The 27538-nt window shown below is 31.9% G+C and overlaps 5 protein-coding genes across 8 annotated transcripts; 4 read left to right on the plus strand and 1 right to left on the minus strand.

Annotated features, from left to right (window-relative positions):
- Positions 1–4019: 4019 nt before the first annotated feature.
- On the minus strand, positions 4020–10136 carry LOC127243516 (methyl-CpG-binding domain-containing protein 13-like). 2 transcript variants are annotated; one of them, XM_051263578.1, is made up of 10 exons: positions 9832–10136; positions 7920–8069; positions 7732–7833; positions 6907–7011; positions 6544–6636; positions 6374–6469; positions 6072–6215; positions 5560–5638; positions 4374–5443; positions 4020–4224 (listed from the first exon to the last, which is right to left on the minus strand). In XM_051263578.1, the coding sequence occupies exons 1-9, from the start codon at positions 9910–9912 to the stop codon at positions 4392–4394; spliced, it is 1902 nt and encodes a 633-aa protein (XP_051119535.1). In that variant the 5' UTR covers positions 9913–10136; the 3' UTR covers positions 4020–4224; positions 4374–4391. The 2 variants fall into 2 exon arrangements, with proteins under 2 accessions (XP_051119535.1, XP_051119536.1); XM_051263579.1 differs by having other exon boundaries at positions 4020–5443; positions 9819–10136.
- Positions 10137–13244: 3108 nt separating this feature from the next.
- On the plus strand, positions 13245–15888 carry LOC127243210 (glutathione S-transferase T1). The gene is made up of 7 exons (XM_051263110.1): positions 13245–13433; positions 13569–13642; positions 13726–13786; positions 14031–14084; positions 14519–14598; positions 14774–14979; positions 15489–15888. The coding sequence occupies exons 1-7, from the start codon at positions 13369–13371 to the stop codon at positions 15699–15701; spliced, it is 753 nt and encodes a 250-aa protein (XP_051119067.1). The 5' UTR covers positions 13245–13368; the 3' UTR covers positions 15702–15888.
- A 392-nt stretch (positions 15889–16280) lies between these two features.
- On the plus strand, positions 16281–19822 carry LOC127243209 (replication factor C subunit 2). Of its 3 annotated transcripts, none has more exons than XM_051263107.1 (8): positions 16281–16429; positions 17380–17551; positions 17878–17984; positions 18080–18181; positions 18363–18558; positions 19017–19145; positions 19238–19432; positions 19523–19822. In XM_051263107.1, exons 2-8 carry the CDS (start codon positions 17387–17389, stop codon positions 19631–19633), a joined length of 1005 nt encoding a protein of 334 aa, XP_051119064.1. In that variant the 5' UTR covers positions 16281–16429; positions 17380–17386; the 3' UTR covers positions 19634–19822. The 3 variants fall into 3 exon arrangements, with proteins under 3 accessions (XP_051119064.1, XP_051119066.1, XP_051119065.1); XM_051263109.1 differs by having other exon boundaries at positions 16338–16457; XM_051263108.1 differs by lacking the exon at positions 16281–16429 and adding an exon at positions 16465–16610.
- A 919-nt stretch (positions 19823–20741) lies between these two features.
- On the plus strand, positions 20742–22819 carry LOC127243211 (60S ribosomal protein L24-2). The gene is made up of 5 exons (XM_051263111.1): positions 20742–20875; positions 21413–21488; positions 21999–22100; positions 22218–22366; positions 22440–22819. The coding sequence occupies exons 1-5, from the start codon at positions 20865–20867 to the stop codon at positions 22591–22593; spliced, it is 492 nt and encodes a 163-aa protein (XP_051119068.1). The 5' UTR covers positions 20742–20864; the 3' UTR covers positions 22594–22819.
- A 1870-nt stretch (positions 22820–24689) lies between these two features.
- LOC127243208 (RHOMBOID-like protein 2) lies at positions 24690–26963 on the plus strand. Its single transcript, XM_051263106.1, has 5 exons — positions 24690–25191; positions 25666–25829; positions 25966–26129; positions 26276–26526; positions 26638–26963. Exons 1-5 carry the CDS (start codon positions 24866–24868, stop codon positions 26747–26749), a joined length of 1017 nt encoding a protein of 338 aa, XP_051119063.1. The 5' UTR covers positions 24690–24865; the 3' UTR covers positions 26750–26963.
- The last annotated feature ends 575 nt before the right edge of the window (positions 26964–27538 follow it).

The following is a 27538-nucleotide window of genomic DNA, read 5'->3' on the forward strand; positions in this document are numbered from 1 at the left end:
GATAGTTGATAAAAATTATAGTTAAATTTTTTTTTTGTCATTGTGAATATATTATTGTAAAAAATAGTGACAATAAATGATAAATAAAACTGTTGTATAACGCTGAACGAAGTATTTATTTTTAATCTATTTAAAATTTAAACAATCATTAATTTGATTTCTAAAATTATAGTAGCGTTTTGGTCTTCGGATTATTTGGTAGTAAGGTTTGTTTCGTGTATATACTTAATCTGACTGTACATCTATTTTATAATTCTATCTATTTTGTAATCTAATAAGTGCAATTCAACAATAATACACCTTCTGTCTTGGATTAAAGTATTTTTTTAAAAAAATATTTTTATTAGATTAAAAAAAACAATAATATTATATTAATCAGTAAGAGTGTAAAAAATAAATAATAATTTGTCCTGAAAATAAATAATTTTTTTATAAGAAAATAAAAATACTTTAATATTTAAATATAATTATTTTTACAATAATTAAAAATAAATACTTTAAAATAAATAGACAAAAATACTAGTATATTATATTGAGACAAAGAGAATAATAAAAGAATGTAGGTATGTTTTTTTACCAAAATTTCCTTAAATTTTACTATTTGAATTTTATATTTTTTCGAAAAAAAAAAATATTTTTTTTTTTTTACAAAACATTCCATCAAATCAAACTCAAACCAATTTTTCCCAAACTCAACCAAACGAAACATACCTGTTTCATTTAGAATTGTTTTTATATTATTTTATTGTAGTTATAGTAATATTTTAATTAGAGTCATTAAATATTTATATATTTAAATATTAGCTGTAGGTATTGATGTGTAAATTAATACAATAAAAAAATATACATTAAAATACAATTTTAATATTTTATTAGACTCTATTTATATTTATATTTATATTTATATTATTATTATTATTATTATTTTATAAAAAAAATTTTAAAAGGACTTTTTTTTTTACTGTGTTTTAGAATCTCATTAAATTTTGATCTAATCACAAAAAAGTTCTACATTTTCATCTTGACGTTTTAATTTAAATTATTTTTATGTGTAAAAAAATAAAGATAATTATTTAATTATTTTTTTAAAAAAAAAATTAACGTGGAACCCGCAATTAAATTTGTAGATATATGAGGAGTGTGGATAGAGATCCTTTTAGCAACTCAAGGAGGGTATAGATAAGGACATAGCTGGAGGGGTTATTCTTAGAAGGTCCCTGGACCTCCACGCCAGATAAAAGTTTGCCGTTTAGATTGTATTAACGGCCCGATTTGAACATATCGCTGAAGTCCCAGGATCTTCTAAAAATAAGAGGAATCAGGCTGTTACGCGTGAAGTCTGGTCTTATCCATGCATCATCATCGTATCTTCCGTTTCTCGGAATTAGTAATTAAGATGAAATCTCTAACTCTATATATATATATATATATATTTTTTTTTTATTTTTTTTTTAATAGAATTTAGCATAAATATAATGAGTACTCTCTGTATTAAAATTATAGTTTAGTTATGTTTGACATATAATTTAAGAAATATTGATATTATATTGTTAATGGATAAAAAGTATAAATAAAAGATTTTTTTGTTTGTATTAGTGTAAAAAGTAGTGACAATTGTATAATAATAATAAAAAAATAAATGTAGTTTTATAGTGTTATAGTTATTTATGAAAATAAGACTATTGTTTTAAGACGTACAAAAATGGTAAACAAAAGTATTGTATTGGAACAGAGGGGGTATATAATTAAAAATGTATTTCTAAAAATAATTAATTTATAATATAAATTATTATATATTAGGTTTTAAAAAATTATAAAATTAAATTATAAAAAATTAAATTAAAAAATTTAAATAAAATTAAGATTTGTAATTATTTTCAAAAAAAATAAAAGTAACGTAGATGTGAAATAGACAGAAATCACAATGTGGACATGCCAGGTGAACAGAGGAAATATAATTTGAATTTTATATTATTACAAAATAAAAAACTATGAAAAATATATTTATTTTTAAATAATATTTTATACTAATGTAATTATATTTATATATAAAATACTGATATAAATATTCAAAATTCCATAAGTAAAAACCAAATGAATACTTGAGGGTTAGAGGTAGTATATTCAATTGATACGAAGAATATTAATTTATCAGAATTCATAAGATAACTGAAAATTTTTGGATTCATAGCAGTTAGCATTCATGTTATAGTACTGTATTTTAATATTTCAAATCTCCGACCCCTCAGGTCACCTGCCACACATGGTTCGTTTAGTGTGACTTTTTCGTTTGGTCTGATTTGCAGGGTATTAGATTCGGCCGAGGATTTACCGAGAATTTACCTGTGCGTACTTTCGGATAGCGGCTGCAGATCCCATGTCATCCAAAAAAAAAAATATGGAATTTTCGAATATTTTCTAATCTTGCTCCTGTAATTAACTTCCTCGGGTACAGATTTAAGACTTTCTTTACACTAAATTTTTTAATTTTTGCTACTATTTATTACTAATATTTCTTCAAAAAAATAAATAATATCGTATTGGTTTCTCTCGCTTATGGCCTAGCGGGCCTTCAGCAGGAGACTCGCAACATATATATATATATATATATATATATATTAATAAACAAGTATTTCAAATATATAACTTTTTTATTGGTTAGGTTAAGATAAATAAAATTATTATTATTATTATTATTATTATTATTATTATAGAATTGGTATTGTGTTATTTCTAAGCTAAATCTTATGTCACTTTTTTGGCACAATATTAACTTCATAGTTCAAATCATGACAACTTTTTAATTTTTGGTAATGATGGTGCAATGTTGAAGTAACATATGTAGTGAAGTTTTATACCATTTCTAGGAGAATTCTTCGATTACACTCAATTATATATAAATTCAATTATAAACATGGATAAATAATAAATACCCAATCAATACAAAATAATAATAAATTGATTAATTAATTAATAGAAAATATGTTACAACTGAATTATCTTGGATGCAGTCACCCCACACTTTTATATTAACACAGTTTTTTTTTTTTATTAATATTACAAATGAAAATTATTGGGCACTTCCTTGAAGTACATTTTGTTATTTTCATCCTTCCAAACACAATATATAATAATATCCTCAAATTTATTTTTATACACATCAATAAACTATTTAAATACAATTTTTAAACTCTACACAAAAAATAAAAAAATAAAAAAAAAATACTATATATATATATATTTTTTATTTAAAAAAAAATACTGAAATAATACCAAATCTTCCAAACCTAAATAGAGTCTTAATATGCTGAATGAAAAATTAGCACTATCTTTAAAGCATAAAACAACACAAATTTAGTGTTATAATTTCCCTGTTCTAACATATTTATAATATAAAAACAGTACAACCTTGTATTTAACAAAAATATTATGTTAAATAAAAACATATATTTGATGGTTCGCCTACTTTGACTTGTATTGGGCTTAATTCGTAATACCTGGTGCACATTTTTTAGTAACGACTGCAAATTCCCACGTAATAATAAAAAAAAACAAAAACATATAACTCATTATGTTAAATAAAACATATAGTTATATTATATGAACACACCGCTTGTGCTGAATTCACCTGTTGCTGCCTTTGATTACAATATGTGCTGACGGTCAATTCATGTGTTTGCATTTATATTTATATTTATAGCAAAATAAAATGAACAAAACATACCATAGTAAAAAATAACGATACAATCTATAGCAACACAAATAGTACATTCACGTGCCTTTGTTTAACACTTCATGCCATCTCTCCCATTCCCACTCAGCACATTTATCCGGTTCCCGTTCAGCACAGTAATTGCTACCAATTGTTAAACATTAACTTAAAATGCACTTTTATTGAACTAAGACTAATAGTCTAATACCATTTCTAAATATATATATATATATATATATGCACACATACATACACATAATTCAGCATCAAATCAAATCAATAGAAATCCGAACGAACAATCGCAGCATTCTCTGCAATTTCCAGCCATTTCAAGACACCACCACCACCACCTACACATTGCATTACATTGTTCTCGCACCAAAATTTTGGATTGGATTCACAGATTCCATCTATCTGTATCTACACACATATATATTTATATCTATATATATATATCGAAAATTTTAGATTTGAGGTCCTCCCTATCACCTATCTCCCATCACCAACACAGCCTACATAACCCTCCATCATTCATCATCATCATCAAAGTAAGGCAGCAAGGAAAAAAAGATGTTAGTTACTTCATGCCAAACACATACCCAAAACACACCAATTTCCCATTCACAAAACTACCCGAATTCTCCTGAAGAAGAAAACTAACCTTATGTTCAGTGTTGTGCTACCGGTTGAAGTCTGTGGGGTTTGCAGCCTTCATGTTAGATTGACTGTTGAAGCCACTGCACGTCGCGAAGCCAGTGTTGCTTTGTCCAGCAGATGGCGGGTGTGGACTGCTGGGAAACTGGCTGTTTTGTTGCTTGAAAGATTCAGCTTGGGGGAGGAAATCGATCGGGAAGTTCATGGCTGCATTGGATTGAGAAGGTTTTAGGGTTCCTTCTGCCTGGTTGTACGGTCTGGGGACAGGGTGGAATACATTTTGGAGATTGACAGGGGCTTCTGGTTGATTGCTGGGGGGGCTGATGGACTTAGTGAAGCACGCCGTCAAATTCAGATCCTCTATTGATATTTCACCCCGGAGAGTCTTGAAGGCAAATTCTAATGGATCCGACCACGACTCCCCGAAGTCGTAGAGAAAGAGTGGCTCTTGCGATAATAGTTTTCCACTGTCCGGCTGCTTCTCAGTAATGTTTCCATTGATTGGATCATCTGGGATAGCTGAGGAAGGCTTTTCCATAGGTTCGAGAGTTTCTGTTCTTACAGGTGGCGATTCGGCGTCCACTTTTTCCTTTTTTGCCAGCTCGGTATCGGGTGGAAGAGGGATGCTGGTTGATTCCTCAGGAGATGGATCTACTTTAATACTCCCAGAAGATTTCCGAGCAGCGGCTCGGAGGGAACGCTCGCTCAAACATGGGGAAGGCAGAACTTCTGGTTCAGATTTAGCAAGCCTTTTAGAAGCTCGTAATGGTAGGCTTGAAGCCTCTCCTTTCTTGGATTTTCTTGATCCCTGCCGTGTTCTATCAGCTCGACTATCCACCCGGTTCTCTGATGGCTGCTGCTCAGCTAGCGAGGAATCAATCACATCCGTTATTCTCAGGTCTTCTTTGGCAGCTTCAATGATTGGTCGGCAATCATTTTCCATTTTAGCATTTTTAATTGAATTTTCAATGAAAATGTTCTCTCTGAAGGAGTCAATTCCGTCGGAAGTAACTTTCACGTGATCCAAAACAAGGCTATCTTGTGTCTTTTTCAGGATCTTGGTATCTGCTTCTGCACCTGAAGCACATAAGTAAATTGTAGTCAGACATAAGTTCTTTTCTTTAAGAGTGATAAAAAATTCATCGAGATTATTTAACATTAACTTATCTACTTTTAGATAGAAATTTTTGTACCATCATTAGGCTTAGATTCTTCACGGCGTATATGGTCTTTCTTCTGATTGGATAACTTGTCGGTAGCTGGATTTGAAGACTGCATATAGAAAATTTAGCATTCATGGATGAATGGGCTAAACATACTTACAAGCTATGTATATATATATATATATATAAAGGGAGACTAATCATGCAATTCATTGCCTTCGAAATTTAAACAAAATGATGAATTTGTAGACAAATTTTTATCACTGCTTAACTTAATCAATGAAGCCTTGCCATAATACTATAAAAGAAACGTATCATGATAATTTTCCATTCAAGGATCGGAAGAAAAATCAATTCTACACCACAATATAAACTCATTTTTCACTACACATCTCTCAATATGCAGATTTTGTGTTACCTAAATATGCCATTTTCACCGAACATCTTTGCAATCTTCAATGAGAATTGTACAGCTATATACCTAATAAAAGCCAGCAAAAAGTGTGTACAGAAAAGATGACTGAGTGAACAACTTTACTCACATGAATTTCATTCGTAGTTGCCTTGAGATCTAAATCCATTTTCAGTGGTCTGCAAGCACAGCTTGCAATATCATTTGTTTTCAGATATCGCAAGGCATCTTTCTTTGAGCGAAACCCATAACCACTGGCTGGATCTATGTAAAACTGCAGATATAATACAACATTTCAGGCTATGGTATGTCTTACTAGGAAAAAGAGTGTGTAAGTTTACTTACTGAATGTTTAAATCAAAAGTAGATAAGTGAACTATATAGAGGATTAAAAAAAAAAAAAAAAGCGCAACCATGGTACAAGATAAGTACCGGATCCTTTCTAACTCTGCCTCCGGATTGACTCGTCCTGATTTTTTTTATCCATCCTGAAGGCAGATCTTCATCTGCTGCGATCTCAGTGGCAACCTATACAACCTCTAAATGTCAGAGGCTGATTTCATGAAACATAGAATTAGTACAGATAATATCACCATACAGACCATCTTGAACGAGCAGCTCTTCCTTTTGTGCTTTGAAGTGGAGCCAGTGTCTGCCTGGGACACACATTGTGGAGGTTCAACCACATTCTCAACCTGAGAAAGAGAAAAAAATGACAACAAATGATTTCGTAATTGTAAAAATAAATAACATTTTATATTTCCCATCAAAACTAATGAAAAAGTGCCACATTAATAAAAGGCGGCAAACCAAATTACAAATTATTAAAATTAAATACATAACATAGACACTGAAATATTATACCATGCATGCAATTTCCATACCTTGCAGTGTACCACTAACAGAAAGAAAACATGATTATAGAAGTGTATATTACAAAAATTATTTAGAATCAAAGTCTTTACTTTATTTTGTGAAGTTGTGTTTGCAGAATGATCTACAGAGTTCAAGTATCGAAGGACCTCTGGTTTGGAATAAAATTTAGTGCCAGATGACAAGTCCGTATACACCTGCACAAATATAAAAAAAGAGGAGTCAATAAGAACTCCACCAATTATCTCAACTTTATTTAATTAGTGTTGAGGACAAACTGATGTGCGGTTAGGTCTATCAGAATAATTCAGCTCATTATAACATATAAACGCTTGCATTTGACACAATAAAGTTTTTTAGGACAGTGTGGAAAGAGAGCAAATAGTAAGGGAAAAAAAAAGAGGTTTATATTTACCAAATGCATTAAACAGAAACATTACAAAACTAGTACCCAATCATGTGCAGGGAGGACAAAGCAATAGACTGAAACTTAGATTAATGATATTTGGAATCTACAAACATGATAATGTAAATAATTATTTGGCATCTCTGACACTATGGACACACATTGTGATTGCAATAACTCCGTGATATATCTAGTATCTTAATTCAACTTTTTTGAATGTCATCCGTTTGTCTGTTAAATGTATCATTATTACATGATCCCTAAAAAGGACAACATGAAATTGAAGATGCAATTAATTGAAACTGAGGCAGAATGTCTAAAGAAAATGTAGGGTTTGTTTATTTTATGACAATTTTCATACACATTTTTTCCAAAAAAGAATAACATACTACACACATTCATTATTTTTATATTATTTACACAATTCTTTGTACTTCACCTAAATTTTTTTCCTTCAAACCAAAACACAAAATGAACACACCAGTAACCACTTCATTTATAAATTTCAAACCTTATAAGGCTTTCCTTTCAGTGAGCCACCCTTTCTGATCTTTTCCTCCATTATCCATCCCTCAGGCAACCATTCAGGAGCATTGTTTGTTTTCCTTGAGACCTTCATCGATGCAATGTAATTATGTAAGGCAAAACAAAATACATATATTGATAGGCTATGCAAGATCATTTATCATAAAAACATACAGCATCATTCCTTTCATTGGTGGAGAGACCATCGTCGTCGCCCCCTTCTAACGTTTGGGGTGCACTATGGAGATCACCGTCAGCTGTCACACTGCATAAAACATCCTTCTTGGAATAATGCTTTGAAGCTGTTGCATTGTTATAGTAGTACTGCAATAATAAGATAAGTAAAATAAAAAACCACGATAATTTATATTTGTGCACACGAATGATAATTTCCCCTTAACAAATCATAACATTTAGAGACATCCATTAAGTGGCCTATCTAGTACTTTCAAATTTCAATGTCAATGGATAAAAGTATATATTGTTGGATATATCAACATATATCAGTCGTAGTTCCTATTATAGAACATAGAAAAAAAGAGGGAAAGGTGCAACTCAAAACTACTGTACTCGAGCGAAAATTTTCCACCCAAATATATCTAAAGGTGAAATCTAAAATCTGAAATGTTATCACCATCATCATCGATACATCTCAACCCCTGTTTCACGAGGGATTTTTCCTTTTTCAGTTTTTTTAACTAGCAAAGATAATGTGTACTTAGCTGAATAGAGAGGTAAGATTGCATAGTGTTCATACCTTGCGTGGTTAATTTTAGCTAAGTACATAAAGTAATATATCAAAACAAGAGACAATAAAAAGTTAAATAGGCTTAAAAAATTCGGTGCATTATATTTCCATTGTCTTTTCATCTTCCACCACCTCACCCACACAGTGGCTCAATAATTAACAGGCAAAAGAGAATGCAGTCCAAGGAATGATCAAAGATCTGAAATCTTTTATGTGCATTTGTCCATTTGAGAAGCGACAAGCTCATTTATCTAGAATGTTCATATCTGCTGTTTTTATCAAAAAGCAACAATAAAACGTGTTGCTTTTGATTCTGTTATACCAAAGATATGATTCAGACACAAATTTAATGTACAGATTCGCTAAATCAGACATGGACCCATGCCAGGAACATGGGCAACCACTGTAGAGATCGGAAACATTCTAAACTAAATGCATTCAATGAAGTCTTAACTTTCTAACAAGTGCACCTTCATGCACTTCATTAAAGGCAGAAAGCATTTCCACTTTTTCATTGCTCTCAAGGTCTAACTAAGTCGGTAGGAGTTTATTTACTCGTTTACTTCTTTATAAGGCATATGGCCAAAACACCTGCCCAGTATTCTGCAAACACGTGGTACAAGATACAGTACATATTTGACTTATTCAAGCCTCAGAAACCTTCAACTTTCCAAATTAGATGAACTAAGATCAAAGATAAAATTTCTCACCTTTCTCACAGATCTATGCAAATGAAGAATCAAACAGAAAAAATTCACATTGTCATTGCAAAGACTGTTGGCAACTATAGATATTATATATATTATAGAATGAATGCAGAATAAACAGATAAGTTAAATCTTAATGGTTTCATTACTGTCTCGTTTATCTAGATGCAAACAACCTATTTCACAAAGAATCTGAGCAGGCTTACAGACTGCAATTGAAGTTTTAGAAAACTTATGCAATTGCCTACAATAGCAACCAACCAACAGTTTAGCGTTCCAAGTCAAACAATTAAAATCACATAATTAGGTCAATCCATCTCATCTTCAGCCACACCAAGTAGAAGAACACACGAAACACAAACTACAGGCCAACAGCGCACAAAAAACCTAATTGCCCATAGTTTCTTCCATACAGAACACACGCTCTCTCTCCTTTTCTCTCTCCCCCTAAGATGCAATTCCAAAATCTGCTAAGCAATTCAGCAACTGAGTGAATCCCCAACAACTCTTCAATCCAATTAAGCTCGCAACACTTAATAATGATAAATAAATAAATAAACAAACAAATAATATATATATATATATATATAAATAGACGACGACGAAGAAGAAGATGACCTAATCAAATCACCTTGATTTTCCTGCCATTTTTGTATTTGACCTTCTGTGTGAAGCCCGGAGGTAACCAGTCAGGTGAGCTCCCCGCAACCATTCTCCGAAAACCGAAGGCCGAGATTGATACCCTGAGTCCGGAAGCTACAACAAACCTCGAAATTAGCCAAAAAATTCGGTGCGGTGTAGGGGAACGAGGGATTTTATAGGGCAAAAAGGAAGAGGAGTTTGGGTAACACGTGTTGATGAATGTGGGTTGAGCTGCTGACACTTTGTCAAAATCTTCCTTCACTTCAACCTCTTTTCATACGGTTTATTCAATTTCGTCAATGTGTGTTTTTTATTTTTGATCGGAAATATGTGTGTTTTTTTAGAGCTTTATAGTTTGACATAAAGGTTTACTTCAAGAGTGTGTTTGTTTGAGAAATTGATTTTTTTAAAAATATTAGATTAACTATTTTTTTATTTTTTTTTACATGAATGTGTTTTTTCATCAATTTTTTTTTTTAAATTTAAAATATATATATATATTTACATGAATGTGTCTTTTCATCAATTTTTTTTATAATTTATCTATTATTTATAATTTTTTATATTATATTAAAAATAATTTTATATTAAAAATATTATATTAATATATATTGTCTTCGTTCCAATACAGTAGTCTTATTTATATTTTTGTCCGTCCCAAGACCATAGTATAAATAATCATATTACCATCATAATTTTTTATTTTTATTACATAATTATAACTACTTTTTACACTAATACATTTACAAGCTAAAAAATATTTTTTACTGATTACTAATATAATATTAATATTTTTTAAATCTCGTGTCCAACCCAATTAAGACTATAATTCTTGGACGGAGGGAGTATTTAATTACATCGTACAATTATTTAAATTCAAAATTTTTATAATTAAAATATCATTCAAAAATTCAAAGTGAAACAAACTCGCTTTGAAAAAATTAATTTTATATTTTCATATTAGCATCTATTTATATCAAAGCGTATAATTATTTCAATTTAAAATTTTATTATTCAAATTCTAAATATAAAATCCAAACCCTTAAAAACAACACACCCGGTGTATTGTAGCATAATAAAAAAATAAAATATATTAGTGAGTAAATGAAACATTTGATTTTCGACACAAAAATTTAAGTGAGTAATATTAACTATAATAAATTAGAAATTTTATTTTTTTTATTTGAATAATGTTGTTTGTCGAAAATATTTTGCTCACTTTCTATATAATTTACGATGTTTTCTATCCGATATCATGTCTTGGCTATATTGAAAATTAACGTCCTATGAAATACACAAAAATGTGTAGGAGATTATAAAAAATGTAAACACCTACTAATCTCTTAAATACTCTTAAATACATAAGAATATTTAAAAAATTAGAAAAAAGAAACACCTGTTCATCTATGTGGCCGCGTGTAAAAGTACGAAAAACCCAAAGAAATATCATGAGAAAACACAGGGTGTGTTTGGTTGACGGTTCAAATGTAAGTTGCCAATTAGGTTGAAGATAATTTTTTCTTTTTTTTTTTTAAGTAATAGTTGATATATAATATAATGTAAATATATATCTATATACATATATCTATCTGTGATTAATTTTATAAAAGAAATTGAAGGATTTTGAATATATATTTTGTTTATTAAGAAGAAATATATAAATACATAGATCTATCTTGAAAGGTTATCATTTTTCATTTTCGTCAGTCCCAAAACAAAATTACTATTTTCTAATTTAATAATTGTACTACTTACTTGACGTAATAAATATCATTTCGACTTACAATATATTACAAGGGTATTCTTGTTTTTTTTATTACAATCCAATATAATATTAATATTAAAAAATCTAAATGCAAAAAGCAAACGCCACAGTTCCGTTGAGTAAAAGATTTTTGGAAAGTTATATGTAATGTAATATTTGGGAAAAGATGTTGGAATTATAGTACAACTTAAATATAATACTTGTTAAAAACAGTTTTTGAAAATCTTCATATATGTATTAAATTTATATATTTTTTTATATATTTAGTTACACAAAAACAATAAGATTTAACAAATAATTCAAATACTCAAAACAAAGAAAATAAGTCAGCAATGTTCTAAAAACTTGTCTATCATACTTAATTTATAGGTTCAAAACTCTTAAAAACAAAAATATTGTCGATCAAGATAATTTTTCAATGATCTCATTACTTTCGTTTATCTAGATTAAAATAACACATAAAATTGCCAATAATACTCATACGATGTCCTAAGCAATTTAACACGTTATATTTTATATAGAAAATCAAAATAAAAACAAAAATAAATGAACTAAATATAACTTATAAAGAATTAAATAAAAAAATGTTTCACAATATTTTATTTTCATTCTTTTTATTGTATTATTAAAATCACAGGTGTATTTATTTTGTGAAATAATATTATTTTATGTGAAACATATAAAATTACTTATATCATAAAATAACGATGATATGCAATTTATGATTTTTTTTTTTCAAAAATATTAATAAAAAAATAAAAATATTTCATTCAATATATATTTATTATCATTATTACACACCATTAACATCAATTTTTAATTCCCTTGAAATTTCTATAAATGATCTCTAATGAATAATGACATTACACATTTAAATATAAATATTCATTGACCCAAAATAGAATAAAATTGTTGGACAAAAAAGTATTTTCATTATTAAAGTTAGATATTTAAAATAAAAGTTAATTACGAATGTAATTTTTTTTTTAATTTTTGTCAAATTTCTTTTTATTCTTTACACTCTTTTTTTTTTTTTTTTTTTTTTTTTTTTTTTTTATGGCGCAAAAATTTGCTGTGGTCGGATTTCAACCAATAATTTCACTGTCACACGTCCAACATCTATACCATCAGCCATCCCTTACAGGACACACGTGATTTTTAAAACTTCAATCTTAATTTCTAAATTTATATCCCATAGCACACAGGATGGTGTAAGATTAATACCGATAGTGTTATATTTTTTAAAACTCCGATCTCAATTTTTTACGATTCTACTCCCTCCGTCCTACATATTTTGGGCGCATTAAAGTGGATATAAGAATTTAGGTAAAATATGATTAGTAAGTAATTAAAAAATATATTAGTAAACATAATTATTATTTGATAAAAATAATTATAGATTAATATTAAGGTAATTAAATAATTTAATTAAGATTAAGAAAATAATAAATTATGATATTTAAAATATTATTAAAGTATATAATTATTATTTTTTTAAAAAAAAAATTATGTGAAAGAAGAAAATAAAAAATTAAAGACAAAGTGGCAACGGAGGGAGCATCTTATTATAATTATTTTAATATAAATTTAAATTATATATATATTTTTAAAGTCAATAAAAAAAAAAAAAAAAACCAAAAAAAAAAACAGCCGTAACATTACCCCTACCGACCTTATCCAGCGTCCGTCAAACACATCCACCAACAGTCGCCATTGCCGTGGCTGGCCAGAAAGCAGAGAGGCTCCTTACCGGAGGAGAAGATGACGCTAAAGGTGTACGCGGATCGGATGTCTCAGCCTTCCCGGGCAGTTATTATTTTTTGCAAGTAATTTCTCTTCCTCCTTGGCTATGAATTTTAATTCAATACATACCCTAAATTCAGCCACGTCTAAGACGCAAGAGTGAATGAAGGGGATGAACTAACATTCAGGGGAGTTATTCGATGTTTTCATTTGTGCAGATTGAATGGAATAGAGTTCGAGGAGGTGAGAATCGACCTGTCCAAGCGCCAGCAGTTAACCCCTGCGTTTCGAGGTTTTGCAAATTTCAATTGTAAGCTGTCTTGATGAGATACGCCTTTTGTTAGTTTAAATTTTAACGGTTTTCCACCATTGCAGAAATCAATCCCTTGGGGAAAGTGCCTGCAATAGTGGACGGGAGATTCAAACTTTTTGAGAGGTCAATGAAACTTCAGTATCTCATGGAATGGCACTGAATTGAATTTTATTGCAGTACTTCTGATTGATGAGTGTCTAAATACTGGAAAACAGTTTCAACTTGTTTCGAATCATTTCGTAGAATCAATTGAACTCAATGCTACAATTTAGAATTTCAATACTTCAACACTCTTAGATGCAACTGTGCAAGAAATTTACATTAGACACTTTTGTGTTTGCTCACAAGTTTCTTGATTGTATTGCAGTCACTCTATTCTGATCTATCTGGCTTCTGTGTTTCCTGGAGTTGCCGATCATTGGTGAGTTCCTCTGATTATTCTATTATTCGCCATGGCAAGGTTTCTCTTTATATCTGGAAAATTATTGTACCCTAACTCCTCATATGCACTTTTCCTGGTAAAATTTTATGTTAATGTTATTGCTAAATTCCAATATTGTTTTGCTGGTTAATCGTTTAGAGGGATGTTATTATTGTGTTACAATTTGCCTTGTTTATATTTTCTTGAAACGGAAACCTTCGACTAAATCTGTTTTTTTATCATAGATTACAGAAAAATGGTCAATGAAATGTGCTGAAGATGTTCTTGTTTGTTATGTCAATGAATTATGAACACTGTCTTATCTCTATCAGATGCATTTTTTTGTTCATGACACCGAAGGAAGGTTCTTTTTCATTTCAAAAACTTATAAACAGTTATTCATGTTCTGCCTGCTAAGTTCTTCAAATTTTTAGGTATCCTGCTGATGTTTTCAGAAGAGCAAAAATCCAATCTGTGTTGGATTGGCATCACGGAACTTTGCGTCGTGGGGCAGGTGATTGTGTGCAACCCATGCAAGATTATTTCAAAATAAATTTCATCGAACATTGCTGTGATATCAACACTGATAAATTACAAATTAATAAATTTATAAACTTACAAAAGTTTTTCCTCGGGCTATAGTCCATATTAATCTGCTTATACACAGCTGAATCTGTTTCTATTTTCAGCTGGATATGTACTCAATTCCTGCCTTGCACCGGCTCTCGGGTTGCCTCTGAATCCGGTGGCAGCTGCTGAAGCCGAGAAAATCCTTTCAGCCTCTCTGTCGAAGATCGAATCCGTCTGGCTCAAGGGAAAGGGACGCTTTTTGCTCGGTAGCACCCAACCTTCCATTGCTGATCTCAGTTTAGTGTGTGAAATTATGCAGCTCGAGGTAATAAAATCTGTGCTTTCGCTCACTTTCTATATAATTTACGTTGTTTTCTGCCCGATATCATGTCCTGGCCATATTGAAAATTAACATCCTATGAAATACATAAGAATGTTTAGAAAATTACAGAAAAAGAAACAATGTACAAACTCCCATAGAAATATGAAGAACCCAAAGAATAATCATGAGAAAACATAGGGCGTGTTTGGTTACAGGTTCAAATTTTTAGGTTGGAGATAATTTATTTATGAGGAATTTTGAATATATATAAAAAATATATTTTGTCTATTTAAGAGACATATATAAATAAAAGATTTTGAATGGATCGTATGTATTGTAATATTTGGAAATAAACGTTGGGATTATAGTGCCAACTTAAATACACAATAGTTAACCGATAGTTGTTAGAAGCAGTATTATGAGAATCTTAGATAGATGATTGTTTAGTCCGTTGTTTGTGCAAATTGTTTGGGATGATGAGGCCCTTATCTATCGATCATGTCTTTGTACAGCTTCTTGATGAGAAGGATCGGGAAAGGATTTTAGGGCCGTATGAAAGAGTTTTGAAATGGATTGAGGACACAAAGAATGTAACAAGGCCTCATTTTGATGAGGTGCATTTGATCCTTTTCAAAGTGAAGGAGAAGTTGAAGAAGTTGCGACCGGAGAATGGAACAATGGCAGCAATGACGATGAGTTCTTTTGCTCCACAATCAAAGATTTAGGTAAGTGCAAGTTGAAAATGAGTGATCATAAAGTTAAAGCTGATGGCATACCTTGAATTATACTCTCAAGAACTGCTTGTGGAAGCCATAACGAAGGATCTAGCAGAAGCTATCCTTATGTTAATTTCATTGCATTTTGTCAGGGACACGATATTTTGTGTGAGTAGAGTGATTGGTATTTTAAATATTTTAAGTTTATATCTCAATAAAATATGTATAATATTATTTTGTAAATAATAGAATTTTATATAATACAAAGAAAAAAAATTCATTTATAATTAATTTAAAATTAATTTTTTAAAAAATAAGAGTTAAATATAGATAAAATTATTTGTTTATGATGAAAAGATAGAAGTAAAAATGTTTAAAATGAATTGAATTAATTTATATTCGTTAAATATGTTTAAAATAAATAAATTTATTTTTTTTAAAAAAAGTCAAACGATGAAGTGTATATATATATGTGAGACTATTATTAAATATTAATTTTTTTTTTTTTAAAGAATATAATACTCCATTGCTTTATTTATAATAAAAGCCCACCTGATTCTTTACAATTCTACTGGGCCTTGTGGTCAATTCAAAATTCAAATATACCGTAAAAGCCCAATTCCTTTTCTGTCGGTAATTGCATGATTCAGTGAGCGCGAGGTGGCCTTGTAGAGAACATTCGAATAGCGGGAAACCTATCGTTCGCCGCGGGAAAATCCAAAAACCTCAAGAAATTGGTAATTACATTTCCTCATTTACGTCTAGGTATACAGTAATGCCTTTTTTTTCGCCGATTTTAATCGAATCCCCGGCCAATTTTAGGGTTCTTGAGTTTCTTTTTCCAAGCTTCGTTTGCGCAAGTAGAATCGTCGTTTTTGTTTAAGAATTTGCTGGTTTTGCTGAGTTAGAGCACTTGAGGTGTTATTTGTTGCCTTCTTTTCAAGTATTAATTGTACTGGTTCATGCTTTATTTGAATTTATTTATTTTTTGAATCTGTTAGGCTTTTCCGTTATTTCGTCTTTTTCTTTTTACTAGACAAAATAGCAATTTCAGTGACAATGGAATTTTAAGTGCCATGGCGACCTAATGCATAAATTTTTAGAATATTGAATGCTGTTTGATATCTTCATTTGAATTTCAGAAACAGCCACGAAGAACACTTATTCTAGTGGGGAAATCGAATTTTTGTTTAAATGTAGCAGTGTTCATAGATATTTGATCTTTAAATTTCAATTTTCCTTTTGAATTCATTAGACCATTTGAATTAGGTGAAATGTTTTCTACTTACTGTTTGGAGCTTTGTTGCTATCTGAAATTTCACTATCAAACAAGGCTCGACTTCCCTACATCCAAGTACTGAAAGAATGGCTCACAATATGCTTTCACTACATAGTTAATTATTTGGTAGTTTGGATGCAGTTCCTAGGGTGATTCTGTTTTACTTTTCCATCAATTTATGGAGTCATGAATTTGCATTATTTTATGTTTCCTGGTGTTGGATTCTGAAAAAATTCAATAGCAAGTGCCGTTTAGATTTTGGAAAAAACTCTTATATATAAGATGTGTATAAAAAACTGGATTTTGTTATATCATAAATAATGATTTATGCTATTATTATTATAGTTAATAAAGAAAAAACAATAAACTAACATCTCATGTTCTGTCTGTTTCCATTCTTCCACCAAGGTTTGCTATGGCTTCCTCATCTTCTTCTATCTCTGCGGCAGCGGGTCCTGATATTCCTTGGGTTGAGAAGTATCGCCCTACTAAAGTGGCTGACATAGTCGGGAATGAAGATGCTGTCTCCAGGCTCCAAGTCATTGCCCGCGACGGAAACATGCCCAACCTCATTTTAGCCGTAATTATCTCTTTCTCACTTCAACGATTCAGTATAGTTTTTCAATTCGGAGGTGACTTCTATTGCAATTGATTGTCGGGAAGTGAAATCATCAGTGGTTGAAAGTTGAAACTGTCTGCCCGTCTGTGTTGTTTTATTGTTATTTATTTGATTATTGCAACCAAAATATTGTTTCTGATAAGTACATTTTATATCCTCGCGCTGTACATTGTGTTCCTGAGGAATATCAGTCCACTGATTGATTAATCACTTTGAAATGTAGAATTTGTGAAAAGTTGCTATAAAAGTTGTATTGATTTTTTCTTTTTCCTTGAATGTGTTTTCAGGGACCTCCTGGAACTGGCAAGACCACTAGCATATTAGCTCTTGCTCATGAACTTTTAGGTCCCAATTATAGGGAGGCTGTTTTGGAGCTGAATGCATCAGATGACAGGTAGATTAATTCTATTTACGACAGATTTATATGCATCTAATTTATTTATTTATTTATTTTAACTTTTGTTAAACTTTACTCTTCACCATTTCCAGAGGTATTGATGTTGTGCGCAACAAAATAAAGATGTTTGCACAGAAGAAGGTTACGTTGCCTCCGGGAAGGCATAAGATAATAATTTTGGATGAAGCGGATAGGTGAGTGGTTTCACCATCTCAGTGGCTGTGTTGTGGAATTACTCATTCATATAATCATATTTGTAGCCTTATAGGTATTTTCTTCTGTATTTTGTGATATTCATGTTTTTTTTTTCATTGAGATATTATGTTTTTTTTTTTCTCTTTGTTTGTTTATATCTTTTTGTGTATTGGATGAAAGCATGACATCCGGAGCTCAACAAGCTTTGAGGAGGACCATGGAAATATATTCAAACTCCACACGTTTTGGACTTGCTTGCAACACGTCCTCAAAGATCATTGAGCCTATCCAGAGTAGATGTGCCCTTGTTCGTTTCACCAGATTATCTGACCAAGAGATTCTCGGTCGTCTTATGAATGTGGTTGCAGCAGAGAAGGTAACGACTCTCATTTGAATCTATTCGCGCAATATGATTTCTGTCTTGTGCTTATTTCATCTGATGCATGAAATTCTCTTTATCTTTCTACTTGCATTTCACATAGTTTGTAATTATTATTATCCCTTTTTGTTAGGCATGGTAACTCCTTAGTTTTTTTACGACTTTTCATTCCTTCTTTCTTATTCAACACGGCATCTTCACTATTCTGTGCAGCTTTTTGCTGTGATTGGGATATTTCGTGAGTTTGTTTGTGTTTTGGCGTTTTAGACTACTTTGGATTAGAGAATTTCTTAATAATAAACAAGTTTTCTATGTCGCGTTTTTAATACAAATTATGGGTTAGATGCCATGGTTTTAGATGGAAAAAGTACTTCACTATATATTTTCTACTGCAAAATTAAAGTTGAAATCACAAACAAACACAACCGGAAGTGACTTCATTTATATTGGTGTAGGTTCCCTATGTTCCCGAAGGTCTTGAAGCCATTATTTTCACAGCCGATGGGGATATGAGACAAGCTCTGAACAACTTGCAAGCCACAAACAGTGGCTTTGGATTTGTAAATCAAGAAAATGTGTTCAAGGTATAAACATTTCCATTGAAATTTTCTTGACACAATCTCCATAACTATATATATTAACCCAATATATATATATATATTTGGCTTGGCTCCAGGTGTGTGATCAGCCCCATCCATTGCACGTGAAGAACATGGTGCGCCAAGTTATTGAAGGGAAATTTGACGATGCCTGCACCGGATTGAAGCAGCTCTACGATATGGGCTATTCACCCACCGATATAATCACCACACTTTTCCGAATCCTCAAGAATTACGATGCGCCAGAGTACTTGAAGCTTGAATTCATGAAGGTTTGCTCATTCATTAGTTTGGTCAAATGTTTATCTCATCAAATTTTAACCTACAAATTTTTATTGTTATCCGGAACTGTGGTTTTATAGGAGACGGGCTACGCCCACATGAGGATCTGTGATGGAGTTGGCTCGTATCTTCAACTGTGTGGTTTACTAGCGAAGCTCGCACTCGCCCGAGAAACAGCCAAAGGAGCTTAGTTACCCACCCCATCATCAAGGTGAGTATGACATTTAACAATGTGTATAATTTCAGGATTCAATTAACCAAGGTATCTGTTTGGCATTGTAGTTTTTTGTGGTAATATAAACCATGGTTACATTTTGGGATTTTGTTGTACTGAATTCATGAAAGGTGTGTTCTTTTTGTAATTGAGATGTTTTAGTTTTGTTGTTTCTTTTAGGTAAAATAGTTGTCGATGAAATTATATTTAAAAATCAAGAGAAAGGTAAACTCTGGTTAAGTATATCAACATAAAATTGATCATAAACTGCAAATATAAACTAAGGGTGTGTTTGTTTGAAGGATTTGTAAAGATTTCTACTATTCATCTCATTTTTTTCCCCCAAAAATATCAAATCAAACACCTATTTTTTATTTTTTATATTATACTAAAAAACAATTTTACATTCAAAACATCACATCAACATCTATTTATATCACATCATACAACTATTCAAATTCAAAATTTTTACTATTCAAATCTCAACTCAAAATCCAAACCCCCAAACAAACACACTTAGGGTGTGTTCGTTTGATGGATTTGGATTAAATTCCACTATTCATCCAAAATTTTCCCCCCAAAAACATCAAATCAAACATCTATTTTTTATTTTTTATATTATACTAAAAATCAATTTTACATTCAAAACATCACATCAACACCTATTTATATCACATCATACAACTATTCAAATTCAAAATTTTTACTATTCAAATCCCAACTCAAAATTCAAACCCCCAAACAAACACACCCTTAGTAGATTTTTTTTTTTGTGTAAATCTCATGCCGATACAACTGGTGCTATACGACAAATTGAATGCGATGTTATATCAAAATGCTTTTTGGAACCCTACTATTATATTTAAATTTTTTTATTCTATTACTTTTTATTTTTTAATTTTAAAAATATCACATTAGATGTATATATATATATTTTACAAAACTTCACATTAAATATTAAAATTTGGCTTTTTATTATTTTCAAATTTTTCGAAATTTAAAAATTTCAGATAATTTCAAGATTTTTATTAAGCCCATACGATGACTTATTTAATGGGCTGGCCCATGAAAATGGTTTATGTTAAAAGGCCCAAGCTCAAAATTGAGCGCGAGGTCGAACTTAGAGACGGGCAGAATCTTGAGCATTATAAGGGTTTCGGCAACTTCGATAGCGGCGGCAGTGCGGCGGAGGAGGTTTGATCGTCGTCATGGTTCTCAAGTAAGTTTCCGTATCTGTTAATTACATGAAAAGCTGCTTGCCTATGGTGCCGCTATGCGCTTCGTAGTAGTTTAAAACTGAGTTAGTTTTGGATTACGAGACATTAGTTTAGACGATTTATTTATGTATTATTGATGGCGACCCGGCCTAAATTGGTTGTGTTTTGTGGCGAAAAGCTAGTTGTCTTCACTGTCGGTCAGTTATGTTCTCGTTAATTTGTTTGCTTGGGATTTTACTTTGACAGAGGTTTTTGTGAGAGAATGAAGTTAGATGTCAATTTTTAGAAACTTGAATATTGAGTAGATATTGGAAAATGTTGCCCTTGAAGTTTCAGTGATGTTTCTTAACCGTCGGATTCCCCAAAGAGGTATTCAGATTTGTGAGGTTGAATATAGAATTTTAGTGTATCAAACATTTGTGGTCAGTTGCTAGCTCATAGCTTTGCTTGTATAATCCTTTTTAACTTTGCTTTATATGCTCTTCTATTGAAACTGAAATTCTAATGACATAATGATAATGTTTTCCTTCTGTAATTAGAACGGAGCTTTGCCGCTTTAGTGGAGCCAAGATATACCCCGGAAAGGGCATTAGATTTATTCGTTCAGATTCTCAGGTGTGTTATACACTTCGTCATTTGTTTCAGAATTTTCTTTATGGAATTGATCTATAACTTCTATAAATTCCCTTCTGGTAGTTATATTATTTAGGTGGCAGTTAATTTTCTCGTCATAAACAATAATATGAATATGATGGGTGTAAAAAATAACTAGATGCATTATATTAGTATTCCACCCTGAATAGTTCAATTTGATAATGATATTGTATTCTGCCCATTAATTTAGAATTAGAATTAATAATTTATACTCTAAGCTGTACCATCTAGCAATATGTTATTAGTTGAACTGTTGAAGTGCCCATCACCTCACAGGATGAGGGTTTCACCCCCTTGATAATGCATGTGTTACTAAAATGTTTGTGCACAAATGGCTTGTCAAATACTGCGTTTTTTTAATGATTCTACATAGTATATTTCTGAAGGTTTTACTGTTGCTTCTATACTTGTATCTTGTATGTCCATCATCAATGAAGGCTTTGAATTAAATTCCTGTGCATGTTGTTTTAGGTCTTCCTATTTGCCAACTCAAAGTGCAAGAGGTACTTCCACAATCGCCTAAGGCCCGCAAAGCTTACGTGGACAGCTGTGTACAGGAAGCAACATAAGAAGGTTTGTTATTTACCATTCTACTCTAATTACACTACTATTCTGTCTCTTTATTGCCTTAATGTATTTGGCTTCTTTGCCAAACTGTTGTTATCGCTTAATGATTTTACAAAAACATAGGACATAGCTGCTGAAGCTGTGAAGAAGAGACGACGAACAACCAAAAAACCCTATTCAAGGTCCATTGTTGGCGCCACATTAGAAGTAATTCAGAAGAAAAGATCTGAGAAACCAGAAATTCGCGACGCCGCTCGTGAATCTGCTTTACGGTACATATCAGAGTGTTTGTTCCCATGCCCTGGGGTACTGGGCTCTTCTTAATTTGGCAGTTTTGGGTTTCAGTGAAATTAAGGAGAGAATCAAGAAAACTAAGGATGAGAAGAAGGCTAAGAAGGCAGAAGTGACTGCCAAGCAGAAGACGACAAGGAGCAATGTACCTAAGAGCGTCGCCGCACCCAAGGGTCCTAAGCTTGGTGGTGGTGGAGGTAAGCGCTAATTTTCATTCTTGCAAGTTAAATATTTTAACTATTGTGTTTAATTTTTACTATGTTTATCTTGTTGGAGGTTTCACTGTTGAATAGTACTGCCTTTTGGATACTTGCTGTTTTTTGTTGTAGCTGCAAATGTTTTATTTAAACACATGCTTGGTTTCTTGTTTGGAATACAACAGTCTATTTTACTTACGACAAAAATAAAAATTGTTTGATGTTACTTACATAAAATTCTGTGAATGTGCCAAAGCAACATGATCAAACGGCCTGTCGAAATGGTCTGATTGTTTTGAAGTATTGCAAGAAATTATCCGAATGTTGAAGAATTGCAAAATATACAGATCAAATTTAATAGTTGAGATTGAATTTACACAGTTGGTGTGTTGTAGTTACTCTATTTACCTAAATATTGGTGGGATTTAGACATTTAAACTCTGCCTTAATAAAGTAGTTATTATTAGTCAGGGTGAGGACAAACAGTTTGAGGATGATGATGTCGATTTTTTGTGCTTAAAAATATGTAAGATTGAGTGCAAATAAATCAATTCAAAACTTGCTTTTTCTCTCATGATGATGTCATACTAAATCCTTCAACTCTGTTTTGGTGATCTTTTAGTTAGCCGAATTGTTTGTTTGTTGTTTTTTAAAAGCAAGTTTCGTTTAAAATAGGTTTCTTTTAAGTATGAATGAAGAATTATAAATATGTTGACTTAAGTATCACTTGTTTGTTGGTTCTTGTTTTTTGTGTGAGTTGAGTTTGTAGGTTTTGGTTTTTTATTTGAATAATGTTTGGTATGATCTTTTGTATTTTCCGACAAATGTGAAGGGTGTTGTATATATATTCTATTTATTTTATTGCTTTCTTTTTTTTTTTATAAAATATATATATTACCTCCAACGCACAGATTGAAGTTCTTACATTAATACATACATCTTGAATAATCACATCACATTAAGACCTTTTCTTCACATCAGTTATTTTTTAATCATTTATTGCCAGTGGGTTTCAATTTGTGATTAATTTATAAAGTGATAAATTGTGCCATATGTTGCTCCTATGATTTGCAGGCCAATTAGAAACTTTAAATATTAATTAATGTTTATAAACATTGAATCTTTCTTCTATATTCTAACCTTATTGATCCTAAAAGGTTAGGAATTTGTTCACTTGTTTTTATCTTTACTTATTACTATTATTATATATATATATATATATTATGTCATACCATTTTAATGATATTTTCCTGCTTAGAACACTATATCTACTAAATCCTTTGAAACCAAAACGTTGAACCCATGTAAAATTGTTAATAAACGAAAGATTTTAATTAAATATATTAAATACATTAATATAATAAAAAGTGGATTTTTGTTATATAATAGATATTTAATTAATCCGAGGATAAAAAATAACAAAAGCATGTGTTTGACGCACAATAGTTCCGTACCTAACTCAAATCCGCGTAAACGCGCTTTCCCCTTCAAAAAAAAAATAAAAAATAATTATAAAAATGGTTGGCACGTCACACTGAAATACATTGAGCTGTCTTATGTCAAACCAATTCCCACTTCCGTATCACCTGCTGTTCCCAACTATCCGGTTCCATCTTTTTCCTTCCACTTTAAGATATATCGCATTTTTGTCCGCACCGCACCGTACTGAACGCGCAGTATATTTAATATACGCGCTTTTCATTAATTACATTTATCACGAATTTACGCGATGCTTCCACCCCTAATTACATTTTATTATACATGAATTTTTTTTAAAAAAAATTACCGACGTGGAATTGCAAAAAAATATATGGAAAAATAATAATTACCAACGGTCGAATCTCAAAAGACGCATAAATGTTACCTTTTTTTCCCCAGCTTTGTAATGATGATGTTAACTTTGCTCCTTCCTCACCTATTAAAAATATATTTTTAAAAAATTAAAATACGATAATACATTCCAATTGGTAGCTCTTAATGAGTAATGACAACGAAAGCCATTTAATTGAAAATCAATCCCCAATTCCTTACCAAAAATAAGATAAAAATAACCTAAATTAATATATATACGAATCTCCCAAAAACTTAATCCTCTCTACCAAATTCTGCAATTCTCCTCAAGCCACTCTTCCTCTCCCACGCACAAAAACCATACAGAATCGAATCACGATACACAAATATATATATATATTATATGTATATGTATCTGTATATGTGTATATATACGTACACACAATAGGCAGCTGGTCCGATTGGGTATTTTTACAGGGGAGAGTGTAAAGAATGAGGAATAATGGAGATCTGGAGAGGGGCAAGGCCGGCGGCGGTAGGAATCAGAGCTATCCGGCGGCGGCGCCGCCGCAGGCCTACTACGCGGCGAGTAGAGGCGGAGGCGGTTATGACATGGAGTATTCGGACAGCCACTGGACTTCGTGGCTGGTTCCGATGATTGTCGTCGCCAACGTCGCTATGTTTGTGGTGATCATGTTCGTCAATAATTGTCCGAAGAATCACGACGGCCTCCGTGGAGATTGCGTCGCTAGATTCCTCGGCCGCCTCTCCTTTCAGCCCCTCCGAGAAAACCCCCTTTTCGGACCCTCCTCCTCCACGTATGATCGATGATCCCCTTTTTTTATTCGGTTGTCCAAATTCAATTCGATTCGATAATTAGGGTTTTTTTGTGCATCAGCTTTTTTGGGGATTACGCTTTTTATTGCTCATGTTGTGGTTGATTTTGTTGGAATGTTTTAGTTATCTGCTTTTAATTTGTCCAATTCTTTCATCATAGTACTGTGCAAAGATTATCTGTTACTTCGTCCAATTTCGGACATCATAGAACTTGATTGGGATTTAAGTAATAAGGATGCTTAGATTCAGATTTAGTAGGAATGCTTTCGATGTTCTTTCTTAATAGAAGACTGTTGATTTCATCTTCGGCAAGTTTTCAATATTCTTGATCGAAAGAAGGCTGATTATTACATAGCGGTCAAGTTTCGATGTTTCCTGCTCGAAAGAAGACTGTTCATTACATCATGGGAGAGTTGCTCGAAAGAAGATTGTTGATTTAATATCTACATTTGCAGGCTAGAGAAAATGGGAGCACTCGAATGGGATAAAGTCGTGCACGGGAATCAGGCATGGCGGCTTATTACCTGCATTTGGCTTCATGCCGGCATTATCCATCTGCTCGCCAACATGCTCAGCTTGGTGTTCATCGGAATCCGCCTCGAGCAGCAATTTGGATTCGGTAAGAATCTTGAGCTAGTGATGAACCCAAGTTCAATTTTTGTTGTAAACTAGTATAATTTTACGATTATGCCCCCCCTTCTGTGAAAAAGCTCGAGTTCTTGTTGGTTGATTGGTTGATCTTTGTCGATTTGCAGTGCGGGTAGGTGTGATTTATATTTTGTCCGGAATTGGCGGGAGTGTCGTTTCGTGTCTTTTTATTCAGAGGAGTATTTCGGTTGGAGCTTCTGGAGCCCTCTTTGGACTCCTCGGAGCAATGCTGTCGGAGTTACTCACCAACTGGAGTATATATACAAACAAGGTAAAAGATAAAAAATTGCAGTTCGATAAAAAAAATTTCTTACAAAAGCCTTATCTGCTTTGTAAGAATTTCGAGTGTAATGAAGGAATCGTTTCTAACATCTTGTTCGAAGTTACGGTTCGGTTTTAACATGTGTTTTTGGACAGGCTGCGGCGTTGATCACCTTAATTGTGATCATCGTGATCAACTTGGCTGTCGGAATTCTCCCACACGTGGACAACTTTGCGCACATCGGAGGGTTCCTGTCCGGATTCCTCCTCGGATTTATACTGCTGGTCCGGCCACAGTACGGTTGGTTGGAAAGCCGGCACCGTCCTGCCGATACCCGCCTTAAATCGAAGTACACCGTTTACCAATACGTTCTATGGATTGTTGCGATGGTTCTGGTGATCATCGGGTAAGTTTTTGCCTTAATTTGTTTTTTTGGAATTTAGAACCTAAACCTCGATCGATCGATTGTCACCGAATGACGTATTTCCCGTTGTTGTCGGGGATCGGAATTGCGCAGATTCACGGTGGGATTGGTGATGCTGTTTAGGGGGGAGAATGCGAACGACAAATGCAGCTGGTGTCATTATTTGAGCTGTGTCCCGACGTCGAGATGGAGCTGCAACAACTGATTTTAGGACTTCATCGGCGACGGCGATGATCGTACGGCTCCGGTTGTCGGATTGTTGTATATCTTTTATTTTGTTTTTTTTGATCCTTGCTGACTGATTGTTTATAGAAATATTATTATTATTATTATTATTATTATTACTGGTTTGCTGGTGTTATTTCTATGCATATTTGGGCGATATTCGTTTTATGTGTATATGCTTTTATGTGTACGTACGTTTTTGTGTGCATTTATGTTCTGGCATTATACGGCAATTATTGCCTATAAAGATATTCAGTATATTGCAATCTGGATTCATTAGTAGTAGTCGGCATATATTGTATTGTAACGAGATATATTCTATAGATTAAATATTGAGATATGTTTAAATTAAATTATCAATATGTTTAAATTAAATTAATGATAATATATGATATCAGTTTATATTTAGTTGTCGGTAGTGTGTTAGTGTAGTGAAATCAACTATTATCAGTTTATATTTAGTTGTTGATAGTGTATTGGTGTACTGAAATAAACTATTATTTGTATTATATAAAATTATAACATGTGTTGTTAATTTATGTGTTGTATTTGTATTATATTAATATATAAAGTATGTTATATGTAGTAATAAAATTTGTTATCTACGATGTACTGTCAATACTGTATTATATGAATACATAAAGTATGTTATATATATGTAGTAATAAAATTTGTTGTCTGCGATGTACTGTTAATACGGTGCTAAATTTTAAAATTCAGCATGCACTCGCGTGAATAATAATGGTCAATAATAATGGTTTGAACTCAC

This window comes from Andrographis paniculata, unplaced genomic scaffold (genome assembly GCF_009805555.1).
Source record: "Andrographis paniculata isolate CXL003 unplaced genomic scaffold, ASM980555v1 Contig95END, whole genome shotgun sequence".
Lineage (NCBI taxonomy): Eukaryota > Viridiplantae > Streptophyta > Magnoliopsida > Lamiales > Acanthaceae > Andrographis > Andrographis paniculata.